We start from the raw sequence: 15,961 nt of genomic DNA on the forward strand, positions 1-15,961 counted from the left end.
TTTTGGCATTTAATGATATACAGAAACGATTACAATGCCACATAACCTAAAACATAACATTAATATTCTTAATCTGTCACGTAGTAACGACTACGGCAAATCAGCTGTTCTCCCGTGGTAGACGGTTACAGTAGAACGTCGCGAGGTAGCAGTTAATGTCACGCATGCGCAATAGAACGACAGAATGCCGTTCCACCAGAGGCTGTTGCTTAAAGTCCCTACTGTCTAAGCAAGCGGTGGTGGGGGACTTTGAGAGAACTGAGCTGAAGCTTGCCGTTGACTCTGTATGTGCAGGCCCGGGGCAAGTGGAAAGATTGCTTTCTCTGTATAGCATTTAGTACTCTGCGTTGTGCCCGCAGCATCCCCAGTCCAAATCCGGATGATGGCATCTTTTCGTGTAGGTGAAGACGTTGTTGAACTGACGTTGTTGCCAACACAATATTTTCGCCATCCACATTGATAGTTGGCCCCGGTGTTCTCTGAGCATGTGACTCACTGGTGGGAGTAGTCGTGGCCGAGAGGTTAAGGCGATGGACTCGAAATCCATTGGGGTCTCCCCGCGCAGGTTCGAACCCTGCCGACTACGTGGCTCCTTGTCACTTTGTCTGTTTGCGACAGGAATTGTGACATCCAGGAGCTTTGTACAAACTCCTTTTTTCTCTAAAACGGAAAATTGGGCAACCCACATCTCTTTTCAAGCCTGAAGTGAGCAGGTTTTTGGTGTAGGCGAAGACGTCGTTAGTTTATAAATCAGTGTTTTGGCACACCTGTCCGAGTGGCGCAACAAATTCTTCTAAAATCTGATTTTATTTCGGGCATGTTAAAGGGGACAAGATGCAAAATGAATTTCTGATGTCCCCAGAGTGTGTATGTGAAGTTTTAGCTCAAAATACCCAACAGATCCTTTTTTAACAGCATGTTTAAATTGTCACTTTTTGGTGTGTGCCCTTTAAATGCAAATAAGCTGCTGCTGCACGGCAAAGGGGGCGGAGCTTCATGAGCTCGCGCTCAGTCTCAGGACAATTTCATCTCACGGAATGATGATAATATCAGAAACTCTCAGTAACGGTGTTCATTTCGACTCGGAGTCGGACAATAATGCCTACAGAGTCAGAGTGCTGTATGGAGATGGAACAGGTATAGTTTAGTTTAATTACGGTTATAACGTATTTGTCATCTGCTTGTATGCATCCACTACATACTAACTTACATACCACTGTAAAGTATGCTGTTTCGGACCAGGTCCGAATGATGATCAAAAATATACAGATGAGTGTAGTAAAGTTTATTGTACATCACACAAAAGATGAAGCGTCAGTTTTACTCCAGAAAATCACTGTAAGAGCTGAGTAAACACAGCATAAGATGTGCGTAAGGACATAAACGAATTTCGGTAGAGTTGAGGGAGCATTTTCTTTGAAAACAAAATAATTCCACCACGTCTTCAGCGTCTGCCTCAGATGTCGGGAGTAAATAGAGAGAGAGCTATGTGGATTAATACATCCAGCCACACAACACCTACAACGCTTAGGAGACATTCTCGTCAGTGCAGCAATGGCGGATGTGTACAACTCGCTGTGAACTCGATCAGGGCGGGTCTATGTTAAAACTGCAGTGTCTGTCAACACTCGTGGGCGGGGCCTGTGGCTTTAGTGACGTCACTAAAGTCGCAATCTGAAAACAGGTCGTTGGGAGACACTGCTGATGATTTATGGGGATTAATAAAAAAGGAGTGAGTGGATTTTTATCACTATTGGGTGGTTGTGTACACACACTGCCAACACACATTTATGTCCAAACAGCATGCAAAAGTGAATTTTGCATAATAGGCCCCCTTTAAATTAGCATTCGACAAACGCGAACAAACTTTTACTTATGTACACTCACAATAACAATTAAATGTTGTGCTTTTGTAAAATAAAGAAAACAAACAGGGTGCGCTTTCTGCCGTCTCGGTCTCCGTCACAGAAATGAACCAAAACTCTGTAGGCTACTTGCCTCGGTCACGATAAGAAATATGTCTATAGAAAGCTTGAGTGAACAAATATTATCTGATTATGCAATCCATACGAAACCATCCAATATTAAATTGGCTATGATATAACCATGGCTGTGTATTCCACTATATTCACTACAGTGGCTGGAAACATTGTTTTCATTCATAATTACTTGCATGGATTTACATGGCAAGTCAATCAGCAATTGAAAAATTCAGATTCAAATTCTAGACATGCCCCTTTGTCTCTTGATGTTCAATGCAGATTTATGCCCGTCTCCAGTAGAGATCCATTTCCTGGAGAGTTTAGGTGTAGGAGTTTAGTCTTAATTACAACTTGTAACTTGTGGTAGAACTCCGACTTGTACCACGTGATCGCTGTACCACCTGACCACTGCAGATTCATTTGCCGTTGATAGTGTTGCCATAAAAACAATCAATCATCTCCTAATTACGGTAATTATTACGACGTCCAACCCTAATCAAACACACCTGAACAAGCTAATCAAGGTCTTCAAGATTAGGCTATATTAGAAAGCTGCAGGCAAGTGATTTTCATTAGGGTTAGAGTTACCCAGACCCCCTTTAAAAATGTATTTTCAAAAAGTGTTTTAAACTCTTTTGGTAGCGTTTGTTGTGGGTTTCAGCTGATATTTTGATGCAGCAACAGGGGTCTTTCTTTGTAGTTTTGTGGTCCTTGCTGTCCACCCCTCCTGACTCACTAATTCAGTGCATCTTCCAGCAGCAGAGTTGATTTTGAGATTGCAGGTCGAGAGGATGACAGCTCAAGTGTACTGCTCGTTTAGTGCTGTTTTATTGTGTCTGTCTGCTTGTTTAAGCACAACAGACGCTGGAGTCCTAGGTGAGAAGTTCTTTTAGCTTCATTACGCAGCCCGAAGAAGTGCATAAATAAAGTGCCTTACAAAATTTGATTTCCGACACATCTGCTTGCAAAAATACAGTACAGACGTCAAGTGGAAGTTCATCTTTGTATGTTGGTTTAGTTTTAATAAGCAAAGTATAAATATGCAAACTGTCATAAGTTTATGCATTTTTCATTGTACAAGTAAAACCCACATAATCACTAATGGGCACTTTTGTTTACTGTTAAGCACGCACATTAGTCTTATAATATGGCTGCAAAATTGTTACCGGACTGTATCAATCCTGAGTTTAAACTTTTGCCTAAAGTCTTTTTTGGTTTGTTTTAAGAAATGCATAAGCCTACAATATAACGTGGGGAGCTAATTATAGCCGATAACTCTGCATTTTACATATATAGTGGGTTTTTATATTTGTTCTGTTTTCTGTTGAGTAGCTTATTAAAATGCTTAAACGGAAATGAGGGTGGTCATGGGGATGGCATCATTTTTGAAGATGTACACCAGTAAATTTGTATACAACAAATTAACTGATGTCAATGCTTTCTATCAGCATTGCACTATTACTCCCTCTACTACAGTGGGGTAGGTTGTAACTTCACTCTCAGTCTTTGAAACTGATTGATGCGGTTTAGTGAAAAATGGTAGATTTCTAAGCTACTTGACTTGAAGCAGATAAATGTGTGAATATTACAAAGTTTGAGACTTATTGCAAAACCCCTGACTTGCAAATGCTGAAGCAAACTATTACAGCACTTCCTGGTCTCCCCTAATGATCCTCTTCTGTAGTGTCTGGTCAGTGTCCGGCGATGCTGACGGTCGTGCCCTCCCGACGAGATTGCACTTCTGATAGAGACTGCTCTGGAGGACACAAATGCTGTCAATTTCCCTGTGGGTCCGCGTGTGTGCCGCCTGTTTTCAGTGAGTTTTAATTATTGATGCATGCTATACGTCTTCCAGGAAAAAAACCCTGAAAAAGTTCACTCAGGAATTGCTAGCAAGTTTCACAAATAATTGCAAAGAAACAGCGAGTAACACATTGAACTAAACGTGAAACTATGAAGTAGATGGACTGAATATTCCGGTAAATCCTCCTACGATCATCTATTTTTTTATTTTCTTTCATACAGTGTATGAGACATTCAGTATTCAGTGATGTGGTTTCTCTGTCATGTGTCTCTATAACAGCAAAGGCAGGGGAGTGTCCAAGCACAAAGTCTGGAGCAGGAATGTGTGCAGAGTTGTGTTACTATGACAGTGACTGTCCGAACAATGAGAAATGCTGCAGCAATGGATGTGGACATCAGTGTATGGATCCATTTGCAGGTATTTGTTATTATATTAGGGTTTGGGTCAGCTTCCTCATTTCAGTTTGTCTTGTTTTATAATTAATCGTTCTCAATGTAAAAAGTATTCAGCCAATAGCACAGGATGGCTTTACAAAATTAATTCATATGATTAATAATACGATCATGATTAATAATTAAGAGGTGTAAAACTTGGTATTTGGGTTTTGTGCTGTATCTGAGACTGAATGCCTCTAAACGGACTGACTGAAGTTGACGATCTGTATCTATCCAGTGAAGCCTGCAGCCGAACCGCCGAGGCCTCCAGGAAAGCCTGCAGCCGAACCGCCGAGGCCTCCAGTGAAGCCTGCAGTTGAACCTCCAAAGCCTCCAGGGAAGCCTGCAGCCGAGCCTCCAAAGCCTCCAGGGAAGCCTGCAGCCGAACCTCCAAAGCCTCCAGGGAAGCCTGCAGCCGAACCTCCAAAGCCTCCAGGGAAGCCTGCAGCCGAACCTCCAAAGCCTCCAGGAAAGCCTGCAGCCGAACCTCCAAAGCCTCCAGGAAAGCCTGCAGCCGAACCTCCAAAGCCTCCAGGAAAGCCTGCAGCTGAACCTCCAAAGCCTCCAGGAAAGCCTGCAGCTGAACCTCCAAAGCCTCCAGTGGAGCCTTCTACCGAAGAGCCGGAGCCTTCTACCGAACTGCCGGAGCCTTCTACAGAAATGCCGGAGCCTTCTGCTGAACTGCCGGAGCCTTCTACCGAACCTTCGGAGCCTTTAGACGAACTGCCAGTGACGCCTGCAGTGGAACCCCCGAAGCCTCCAGTGAAGCCTGCAGCCGAACCCCCGAAGCCTCCAATGAAGCCTGCAGCCGAACCCCCGAAGCCTCCAATGAAGCCTGCGGCCGAACCCCCGAAGCCTCCAATGAAGCCTGCGGCCGAACCCCCGAAGCCTCCAATGAAGCCTGTGGCTGAACCGCCCAAGCCTCCAATGAAGCCTGCAGGCGAACCCCCGAAGCCTCCTGTGAAGCCTGTGGCCGAACCGCCCAAGCCTCCAATGAAGCCTGCAGGCGAACCCCCGAAGCCTCCTGTGAAGCCTGCAGCGCCTCCAATGAAGCCTGCAGCCGAACCTCCCAAGCCAACTGACCCTTATGGCCAATGTCCTGGCCATAATTAATGTGTCTATGCATGCAGTGCTGATTTAACCATTGGATGTATGTTGTTTTCCCTGTTTATCACCAAATAAATCTCACACTTGTAAGACCACTTCCTTTTTCTTTTTTTTTTTTTAAAGTGGGAAAACAAGGAATTAGATTTTTGTATTCCAGTGTTAGTTTGGCTGTTCTCTCACATAATGGCTCATTGGAATCAATGCGTGAGATCCAACTCTCCAAAGCCACGCCTCTTTCAAAGTGCTTGAACGCACACAGTAGAGTCTGTAACGTGTCACAGGTTGAAAGACTGCACTAAATTGCCTCATGTCTAAAATGCATAACATTACAGTGATAATGAACGTAAACAACTTGCAGTGCTCTAGTTGTACCACCTGACTGATGCAGATTCATTTCGGCGTTGATGGTGTTGACATGGAAACGTCTGAATCCAAATGCAATGATTGGACGAACAATTCTATGAATTCTGTGACGTTTCAACCAGTATTGTCTATTGACCAATAGTCTTCTGCATTCTGAAGCATTTAGTGAAATTGTCTTCTAGTGGTCGTTTTATTTTAGGAAGTTGCAACTTCAAGCCTATTAACAGATGATCCCTTTAGTTACCTGCGACCAAATGAGTTCTTAATGCCGAGTTCACACTGCACAATTTTCAAAGTAGTCGGGTCACTGTTCTTTTCACACTGCACGGCTATCTGGGGTAACGTTCAGTTGCTGCTGTGTGCACGATGCACTGCAGTAGTCGTGGCTGAGAGGTTATGGCGATGGACTTGAAATCCATTGGGGTCTCCCCGCGCAGGTTCGAACCCTGCCGACTGTGTGGCTCTTCGTCTGTTTGCGACAGGAATTGTGACATCTAGGAGCTTTGTACGAGCTGCTTTTTTTTTTTCTTCTAACACGGACATTGGGCTCTTTTCAAGCCTGAAGTGGGCATCGTTTCAAAAGGCCCAGATCATATGTGATTTTGGCCATTCTATTCAGGCTGTCGGAACAATGGCTTTGGCATCCCCCGACAACTTCATGGCCTTCATGTTGTGCAGCTCAAGAGACGCCGCATTATATTTTATGGAGAATCTTGGATATTAGTGTTTTGAAATGTTGCATTCGTTCTCTCTTAGAAAAGTCAAACAGAAACCTACTCATTATGTCCCAATTGCTCTTTTGTCGAAACCACCTTAGAGTTAGCAACATGCCATGAAAAAAACTCCACTCTTTCAATGGCAGTGTTCCTAGCTTTGGAAGGAGCAGCCTATCTCTCTCGTCCCTTTATAAATTGTGGTCTTCATCCTTTAATACCACAAACTTTAAGCTGACAAAGCATGAACACTTTAAGGAGAAAGTGCTGTTATATCCCTGGAGTGGCTGTTCCCTGGCAAAAGCCCAGCTAGCTCAAATGGTAGAGCATCAGACTTTTAATCTGAGGGTCCAGGGTTCAAGGAAACCTTCCCTAATCTCTTGCTGTGCTCTTCCCAGCCTTTGAGAGAGGTGGTCTTCCTCTTCAAGATAAGATGTGCCGGGGTTATTTCCCAGCATTTGGTGGTGTTTTGCCTGCTGTAATGCTTGGTTACTAGGGACTTTAAGCAACAGCTGTGGATTGCCCAACACTGCCGTTCCGGCAATGGCAAAGAGCTAAAGAGCGCAAAGATCACTAAGCGACAGTAAAGAGGACGGCATAGGGGTAATTTAATCATCAGACAAAATACAAAAAAAGGAAGTGATTTTAAAAAGGAAGAGAAGGGTTGCTTTTGGCATTTAATGATATACAGAAACGATTACAATGCCACATAACCTAAAACATAACATTAATATTCTTAATCTGTCACGTAGTAACGACTACGGCAAATCAGCTGTTCTCCCGTGGTAGACGGTTACAGTAGAACGTCGCGAGGTAGCAGTTAATGTCACGCATGCGCAATAGAACGACAGAATGCCGTTCCACCAGAGGCTGTTGCTTAAAGTCCCTACTGTCTAAGCAAGCGGTGGTGGGGGACTTTGAGAGAACTGAGCTGAAGCTTGCCGTTGACTCTGTATGTGCAGGCCCGGGGCAAGTGGAAAGATTGCTTTCTCTGTATAGCATTTAGTACTCTGCGTTGTGCCCGCAGCATCCCCAGTCCAAATCCGGATGATGGCATCTTTTCGTGTAGGTGAAGACGTTGTTGAACTGACGTTGTTGCCAACACAATATTTTCGCCATCCACATTGATAGTTGGCCCCGGTGTTCTCTGAGCATGTGACTCACTGGTGGGAGTAGTCGTGGCCGAGAAGTTAAGGCGATGGACTCGAAATCCATTGGGGTCTCCCCGCGCAGGTTCGAACCCTGCCGACTACGTGGCTCCTTGTCACTTTGTCTGTTTGCGACAGGAATTGTGACATCCAGGAGCTTTGTACAAACTCCTTTTTTCTCTAAAACGGAAAATTGGGCAACCCACATCTCTTTTCAAGCCTGAAGTGAGCAGGTTTTTGGTGTAGGCGAAGACGTCGTTAGTTTATAAATCAGTGTTTTGGCACACCTGTCCGAGTGGCGCAACAAATTCTTCTAAAATCTGATTTTATTTCGGGCATGTTAAAGGGGACAAGATGCAAAATGAATTTCTGATGTCCCCAGAGTGTGTATGTGAAGTTTTAGCTCAAAATACCCAACAGATCCTTTTTTAACAGCATGTTTAAATTGTCACTTTTTGGTGTGTGCCCTTTAAATGCAAATAAGCTGCTGCTGCACGGCAAAGGGGGCGGAGCTTCATGAGCTCGCGCTCAGTCTCAGGACAATTTCATCTCACGGAATGATGATAATATCAGAAACTCTCAGTAACGGTGTTCATTTCGACTCGGAGTCGGACAATAATGCCTACAGAGTCAGAGTGCTGTATGGAGATGGAACAGGTATAGTTTAGTTTAATTACGGTTATAACGTATTTGTCATCTGCTTGTATGCATCCACTACATACTAACTTACATACCACTGTAAAGTATGCTGTTTCGGACCAGGTCCGAATGATGATCAAAAATATACAGATGAGTGTAGTAAAGTTTATTGTACATCACACAAAAGATGAAGCGTCAGTTTTACTCCAGAAAATCACTGTAAGAGCTGAGTAAACACAGCATAAGATGTGCGTAAGGACATAAACGAATTTCGGTAGAGTTGAGGGAGCATTTTCTTTGAAAACAAAATAATTCCACCACGTCTTCAGCGTCTGCCTCAGATGTCGGGAGTAAATAGAGAGAGAGCTATGTGGATTAATACATCCAGCCACACAACACCTACAACGCTTAGGAGACATTCTCGTCAGTGCAGCAATGGCGGATGTGTACAACTCGCTGTGAACTCGATCAGGGCGGGTCTATGTTAAAACTGCAGTGTCTGTCAACACTCGTGGGCGGGGCCTGTGGCTTTAGTGACGTCACTAAAGTCGCAATCTGAAAACAGGTCGTTGGGAGACACTGCTGATGATTTATGGGGATTAATAAAAAAGGAGTGAGTGGATTTTTATCACTATTGGGTGGTTGTGTACACACACTGCCAACACACATTTATGTCCAAACAGCATGCAAAAGTGAATTTTGCATAATAGGCCCCCTTTAAATTAGCATTCGACAAACGCGAACAAACTTTTACTTATGTACACTCACAATAACAATTAAATGTTGTGCTTTTGTAAAATAAAGAAAACAAACAGGGTGCGCTTTCTGCCGTCTCGGTCTCCGTCACAGAAATTAACCAAAACTCTGTAGGCTACTTGCCTCGGTCACGATAAGAAATATGTCTATAGAAAGCTTGAGTGAACAAATATTATCTGATTATGCAATCCATACGAAACCATCCAATATTAAATTGGCTATGATATAACCATGGCTGTGTATTCCACTATATTCACTACAGTGGCTGGAAACATTGTTTTCATTCATAATTACTTGCATGGATTTACATGGCAAGTCAATCAGCAATTGAAAAATTCAGATTCAAATTCTAGACATGCCCCTTTGTCTCTTGATGTTCAATGCAGATTTATGCCCGTCTCCAGTAGAGATCCATTTCCTGGAGAGTTTAGGTGTAGGAGTTTAGTCTTAATTACAACTTGTAACTTGTGGTAGAACTCCGACTTGTACCACGTGATCGCTGTACCACCTGACCACTGCAGATTCATTTGCCGTTGATAGTGTTGCCATAAAAACAATCAATCATCTCCTAATTACGGTAATTATTACGACGTCCAACCCTAATCAAACACACCTGAACAAGCTAATCAAGGTCTTCAAGATTAGGCTATATTAGAAAGCTGCAGGCAAGTGATTTTCATTAGGGTTAGAGTTACCCAGACCCCCTTTAAAAATGTATTTTCAAAAAGTGTTTTAAACTCTTTTGGTAGCGTTTGTTGTGGGTTTCAGCTGATATTTTGATGCAGCAACAGGGGTCTTTCTTTGTAGTTTTGTGGTCCTTGCTGTCCGCCCCTCCTGACTCACTAATTCAGTGCATCTTCCAGCAGCAGAGTTGATTTTGAGATTGCAGGTCGAGAGGATGACAGCTCAAGTGTACTGCTCGTTTAGTGCTGTTTTATTGTGTCTGTCTGCTTGTTTAAGCACAACAGACGCTGGAGTCCTAGGTGAGAAGTTCTTTTAGCTTCATTACGCAGCCCGAAGAAGTGCATAAATAAAGTGCCTTACAAAATTTGATTTCCGACACATCTGCTTGCAAAAATACAGTACAGACGTCAAGTGGAAGTTCATCTTTGTATGTTGGTTTAGTTTTAATAAGCAAAGTATAAATATGCAAACTGTCATAAGTTTATGCATTTTTCATTGTACAAGTAAAACCCACATAATCACTAATGGGCACTTTTGTTTACTGTTAAGCACGCACATTAGTCTTATAATATGGCTGCAAAATTGTTACCGGACTGTATCAATCCTGAGTTTAAACTTTTGCCTAAAGTCTTTTTTGGTTTGTTTTAAGAAATGCATAAGCCTACAATATAACGTGGGGAGCTAATTATAGCCGATAACTCTGCATTTTACATATATAGTGGGTTTTTATATTTGTTCTGTTTTCTGTTGAGTAGCTTATTAAAATGCTTAAACGGAAATGAGGGTGGTCATGGGGATGGCATCATTTTTGAAGATGTACACCAGTAAATTTGTATACAACAAATTAACTGATGTCAATGCTTTCTATCAGCATTGCACTATTACTCCCTCTACTACAGTGGGGTAGGTTGTAACTTCACTCTCAGTCTTTGAAACTGATTGATGCGGTTTAGTGAAAAATGGTAGATTTCTAAGCTACTTGACTTGAAGCAGATAAATGTGTGAATATTACAAAGTTTGAGACTTATTGCAAAACCCCTGACTTGCAAATGCTGAAGCAAACTATTACAGCACTTCCTGGTCTCCCCTAATGATCCTCTTCTGTAGTGTCTGGTCAGTGTCCGGCGATGCTGACGGTCGTGCCCTCCCGACGAGATTGCACTTCTGATAGAGACTGCTCTGGAGGACACAAATGCTGTCAATTTCCCTGTGGGTCCGCGTGTGTGCCGCCTGTTTTCAGTGAGTTTTAATTATTGATGCATGCTATACGTCTTCCAGGAAAAAAACCCTGAAAAAGTTCACTCAGGAATTGCTAGCAAGTTTCACAAATAATTGCAAAGAAACAGCGAGTAACACATTGAACTAAACGTGAAACTATGAAGTAGATGGACTGAATATTCCGGTAAATCCTCCTACGATCATCTATTTTTTTATTTTCTTTCATACAGTGTATGAGACATTCAGTATTCAGTGATGTGGTTTCTCTGTCATGTGTCTCTATAACAGCAAAGGCAGGGGAGTGTCCAAGCACAAAGTCTGGAGCAGGAATGTGTGCAGAGTTGTGTTACTATGACAGTGACTGTCCGAACAATGAGAAATGCTGCAGCAATGGATGTGGACATCAGTGTATGGATCCATTTGCAGGTATTTGTTATTATATTAGGGTTTGGGTCAGCTTCCTCATTTCAGTTTGTCTTGTTTTATAATTAATCGTTCTCAATGTAAAAAGTATTCAGCCAATAGCACAGGATGGCTTTACAAAATTAATTCATATGATTAATAATACGATCATGATTAATAATTAAGAGGTGTAAAACTTGGTATTTGGGTTTTGTGCTGTATCTGAGACTGAATGCCTCTAAACGGACTGACTGAAGTTGACGATCTGTATCTATCCAGTGAAGCCTGCAGCCGAACCGCCGAGGCCTCCAGGAAAGCCTGCAGCCGAACCGCCGAGGCCTCCAGTGAAGCCTGCAGTTGAACCTCCAAAGCCTCCAGGGAAGCCTGCAGCCGAGCCTCCAAAGCCTCCAGGGAAGCCTGCAGCCGAACCTCCAAAGCCTCCAGGGAAGCCTGCAGCCGAACCTCCAAAGCCTCCAGGGAAGCCTGCAGCCGAACCTCCAAAGCCTCCAGGAAAGCCTGCAGCCGAACCTCCAAAGCCTCCAGGAAAGCCTGCAGCCGAACCTCCAAAGCCTCCAGGAAAGCCTGCAGCTGAACCTCCAAAGCCTCCAGGAAAGCCTGCAGCTGAACCTCCAAAGCCTCCAGTGGAGCCTTCTACCGAAGAGCCGGAGCCTTCTACCGAACTGCCGGAGCCTTCTACAGAAATGCCGGAGCCTTCTGCTGAACTGCCGGAGCCTTCTACCGAACCTTCGGAGCCTTTAGACGAACTGCCAGTGACGCCTGCAGTGGAACCCCCGAAGCCTCCAGTGAAGCCTGCAGCCGAACCCCCGAAGCCTCCAATGAAGCCTGCAGCCGAACCCCCGAAGCCTCCAATGAAGCCTGCGGCCGAACCCCCGAAGCCTCCAATGAAGCCTGCGGCCGAACCCCCGAAGCCTCCAATGAAGCCTGCGGCCGAACCCCCGAAGCCTCCAATGAAGCCTGTGGCTGAACCGCCCAAGCCTCCAATGAAGCCTGCAGGCGAACCCCCGAAGCCTCCTGTGAAGCCTGTGGCCGAACCGCCCAAGCCTCCAATGAAGCCTGCAGGCGAACCCCCGAAGCCTCCTGTGAAGCCTGCAGCGCCTCCAATGAAGCCTGCAGCCGAACCTCCCAAGCCAACTGACCCTTATGGCCAATGTCCTGGCCATAATTAATGTGTCTATGCATGCAGTGCTGATTTAACCATTGGATGTATGTTGTTTTCCCTGTTTATCACCAAATAAATCTCACACTTGTAAGACCACTTCCTTTTTCTTTTTTTTTTTTTTAAAGTGGGAAAACAAGGAATTAGATTTTTGTATTCCAGTGTTAGTTTGGCTGTTCTCTCACATAATGGCTCATTGGAATCAATGCGTGAGATCCAACTCTCCAAAGCCACGCCTCTTTCAAAGTGCTTGAACGCACACAGTAGAGTCTGTAACGTGTCACAGGTTGAAAGACTGCACTAAATTGCCTCATGTCTAAAATGCATAACATTACAGTGATAATGAACGTAAACAACTTGCAGTGCTCTAGTTGTACCACCTGACTGATGCAGATTCATTTCGGCGTTGATGGTGTTGACATGGAAACGTCTGAATCCAAATGCAATGATTGGACGAACAATTCTATGAATTCTGTGACGTTTCAACCAGTATTGTCTATTGACCAATAGTCTTCTGCATTCTGAAGCATTTAGTGAAATTGTCTTCTAGTGGTCGTTTTATTTTAGGAAGTTGCAACTTCAAGCCTATTAACAGATGATCCCTTTAGTTACCTGCGACCAAATGAGTTCTTAATGCCGAGTTCACACTGCACAATTTTCAAAGTAGTCGGGTCACTGTTCTTTTCACACTGCACGGCTATCTGGGGTAACGTTCAGTTGCTGCTGTGTGCACGATGCACTGCAGTAGTCGTGGCTGAGAGGTTATGGCGATGGACTTGAAATCCATTGGGGTCTCCCCGCGCAGGTTCGAACCCTGCCGACTGTGTGGCTCTTCGTCTGTTTGCGACAGGAATTGTGACATCTAGGAGCTTTGTACGAGCTGCTTTTTTTTTTTCTTCTAACACGGACATTGGGCTCTTTTCAAGCCTGAAGTGGGCATCGTTTCAAAAGGCCCAGATCATATGTGATTTTGGCCATTCTATTCAGGCTGTCGGAACAATGGCTTTGGCATCCCCCGACAACTTCATGGCCTTCATGTTGTGCAGCTCAAGAGACGCCGCATTATATTTTATGGAGAATCTTGGATATTAGTGTTTTGAAATGTTGCATTCGTTCTCTCTTAGAAAAGTCAAACAGAAACCTACTCATTATGTCCCAATTGCTCTTTTGTCGAAACCACCTTAGAGTTAGCAACATGCCATGAAAAAAACTCCACTCTTTCAATGGCAGTGTTCCTAGCTTTGGAAGGAGCAGCCTATCTCTCTCGTCCCTTTATAAATTGTGGTCTTCATCCTTTAATACCACAAACTTTAAGCTGACAAAGCATGAACACTTTAAGGAGAAAGTGCTGTTATATCCCTGGAGTGGCTGTTCCCTGGCAAAAGCCCAGCTAGCTCAAATGGTAGAGCATCAGACTTTTAATCTGAGGGTCCAGGGTTCAAGGAAACCTTCCCTAATCTCTTGCTGTGCTCTTCCCAGCCTTTGAGAGAGGTGGTCTTCCTCTTCAAGATAAGATGTGCCGGGGTTATTTCCCAGCATTTGGTGGTGTTTTGCCTGCTGTAATGCTTGGTTACTAGGGACTTTAAGCAACAGCTGTGGATTGCCCAACACTGCCGTTCCGGCAATGGCAAAGAGCTAAAGAGCGCAAAGATCACTAAGCGACAGTAAAGAGGACGGCATAGGGGTAATTTAATCATCAGACAAAATACAAAAAAAGGAAGTGATTTTAAAAAGGAAGAGAAGGGTTGCTTTTGGCATTTAATGATATACAGAAACGATTACAATGCCACATAACCTAAAACATAACATTAATATTCTTAATCTGTCACGTAGTAACGACTACGGCAAATCAGCTGTTCTCCCGTGGTAGACGGTTACAGTAGAACGTCGCGAGGTAGCAGTTAATGTCACGCATGCGCAATAGAACGACAGAATGCCGTTCCACCAGAGGCTGTTGCTTAAAGTCCCTACTGTCTAAGCAAGCGGTGGTGGGGGACTTTGAGAGAACTGAGCTGAAGCTTGCCGTTGACTCTGTATGTGCAGGCCCGGGGCAAGTGGAAAGATTGCTTTCTCTGTATAGCATTTAGTACTCTGCGTTGTGCCCGCAGCATCCCCAGTCCAAATCCGGATGATGGCATCTTTTCGTGTAGGTGAAGACGTTGTTGAACTGACGTTGTTGCCAACACAATATTTTCGCCATCCACATTGATAGTTGGCCCCGGTGTTCTCTGAGCATGTGACTCACTGGTGGGAGTAGTCGTGGCCGAGAAGTTAAGGCGATGGACTCGAAATCCATTGGGGTCTCCCCGCGCAGGTTCGAACCCTGCCGACTACGTGGCTCCTTGTCACTTTGTCTGTTTGCGACAGGAATTGTGACATCCAGGAGCTTTGTACAAACTCCTTTTTTCTCTAAAACGGAAAATTGGGCAACCCACATCTCTTTTCAAGCCTGAAGTGAGCAGGTTTTTGGTGTAGGCGAAGACGTCGTTAGTTTATAAATCAGTGTTTTGGCACACCTGTCCGAGTGGCGCAACAAATTCTTCTAAAATCTGATTTTATTTCGGGCATGTTAAAGGGGACAAGATGCAAAATGAATTTCTGATGTCCCCAGAGTGTGTATGTGAAGTTTTAGCTCAAAATACCCAACAGATCCTTTTTTAACAGCATGTTTAAATTGTCACTTTTTGGTGTGTGCCCTTTAAATGCAAATAAGCTGCTGCTGCACGGCAAAGGGGGCGGAGCTTCATGAGCTCGCGCTCAGTCTCAGGACAATTTCATCTCACGGAATGATGATAATATCAGAAACTCTCAGTAACGGTGTTCATTTCGACTCGGAGTCGGACAATAATGCCTACAGAGTCAGAGTGCTGTATGGAGATGGAACAGGTATAGTTTAGTTTAATTACGGTTATAACGTATTTGTCATCTGCTTGTATGCATCCACTACATACTAACTTACATACCACTGTAAAGTATGCTGTTTCGGACCAGGTCCGAATGATGATCAAAAATATACAGATGAGTGTAGTAAAGTTTATTGTACATCACACAAAAGATGAAGCGTCAGTTTTACTCCAGAAAATCACTGTAAGAGCTGAGTAAACACAGCATAAGATGTGCGTAAGGACATAAACGAATTTCGGTAGAGTTGAGGGAGCATTTTCTTTGAAAACAAAATAATTCCACCACGTCTTCAGCGTCTGCCTCAGATGTCGGGAGTAAATAGAGAGAGAGCTATGTGGATTAATACATCCAGCCACACAACACCTTAGGAGACATTCTCGTCAGTGCAGCAATGGCGGATGTGTACAACTCGCTGTGAACTCGATCAGGGCGGGTCTATGTTAAAACTGCAGTGTCTGTCAACACTCGTGGGCGGGGCCTGTGGCGTTAGTGACGTCACTAAAGTCGCAATCTGAAAACAGGTCGTTGGGAGACACTGCTGATGATTTATGGGGATTAATAAAAAAGGAGTGAGTGGATTTTTATCACTATTGGGTGGTTGTGTACACACACTGCCAACACACATTTATG

At 44.1% G+C, this 15,961-nt stretch overlaps 2 protein-coding genes across 5 annotated transcripts; both read left to right on the top strand.

Moving 5' to 3' along the window:
* The first annotated feature begins 2,484 nt into the window (after positions 1-2,484).
* Positions 2,485-5,649, top strand: LOC308692781 (uncharacterized protein). Of its 3 annotated transcripts, none has more exons than XM_081369153.1 (4): positions 2,485-2,858; positions 3,667-3,798; positions 4,066-4,203; positions 4,459-5,649. In XM_081369153.1, the coding sequence occupies exons 1-4, from the start codon at positions 2,774-2,776 to the stop codon at positions 5,331-5,333; spliced, it is 1,230 nt and encodes a 409-aa protein (XP_081225279.1). In that variant the 5' UTR covers positions 2,485-2,773; the 3' UTR covers positions 5,334-5,649. The 3 variants fall into 3 exon arrangements, with proteins under 3 accessions (XP_081225279.1, XP_081225280.1, XP_081225281.1); XM_081369154.1 differs by having other exon boundaries at positions 2,509-2,858; positions 4,492-5,421; XM_081369155.1 differs by having other exon boundaries at positions 2,539-2,858; positions 4,525-5,421.
* Positions 5,650-9,522: 3,873 nt separating this feature from the next.
* Positions 9,523-12,804, top strand: LOC308692782 (uncharacterized protein). 2 transcript variants are annotated; one of them, XM_081369157.1, is made up of 5 exons: positions 9,577-9,929; positions 10,738-10,869; positions 11,137-11,274; positions 11,530-12,227; positions 12,265-12,525. In XM_081369157.1, the coding sequence occupies exons 1-5, from the start codon at positions 9,845-9,847 to the stop codon at positions 12,286-12,288; spliced, it is 1,077 nt and encodes a 358-aa protein (XP_081225283.1). In that variant the 5' UTR covers positions 9,577-9,844; the 3' UTR covers positions 12,289-12,525. The 2 variants fall into 2 exon arrangements, with proteins under 2 accessions (XP_081225282.1, XP_081225283.1); XM_081369156.1 differs by having other exon boundaries at positions 9,523-9,929; positions 11,530-12,804.
* The last annotated feature ends 3,157 nt before the right edge of the window (positions 12,805-15,961 follow it).

This window comes from Scardinius erythrophthalmus (assembly GCF_964197995.2).
Source record: "Scardinius erythrophthalmus genome assembly, chromosome: 6".
NCBI lineage: Eukaryota > Metazoa > Chordata > Actinopteri > Cypriniformes > Leuciscidae > Scardinius > Scardinius erythrophthalmus.

Coding starts and splice junctions, on each gene's coding strand:
- LOC308692781 (XM_081369153.1), top strand. CDS start 2,774: ATGACAGCTCAAGTGTACTGCTCGTTTAGTGCTGTTTTATTGTGTCTG. Junction 3,799..4,065: donor GTGTGTGCCGCCTGTTTTCA/GTGAGTTTTAAT, acceptor TCTCTATAACAG/CAAAGGCAGGGGAGTGTCCA. Junction 4,204..4,458: donor GTGTATGGATCCATTTGCAG/GTATTTGTTATT, acceptor GTATCTATCCAG/TGAAGCCTGCAGCCGAACCG.
- LOC308692782 (XM_081369156.1), top strand. CDS start 9,845: ATGACAGCTCAAGTGTACTGCTCGTTTAGTGCTGTTTTATTGTGTCTG. Junction 9,930..10,737: donor AACAGACGCTGGAGTCCTAG/GTGAGAAGTTCT, acceptor CCTCTTCTGTAG/TGTCTGGTCAGTGTCCGGCG. Junction 11,275..11,529: donor GTGTATGGATCCATTTGCAG/GTATTTGTTATT, acceptor GTATCTATCCAG/TGAAGCCTGCAGCCGAACCG.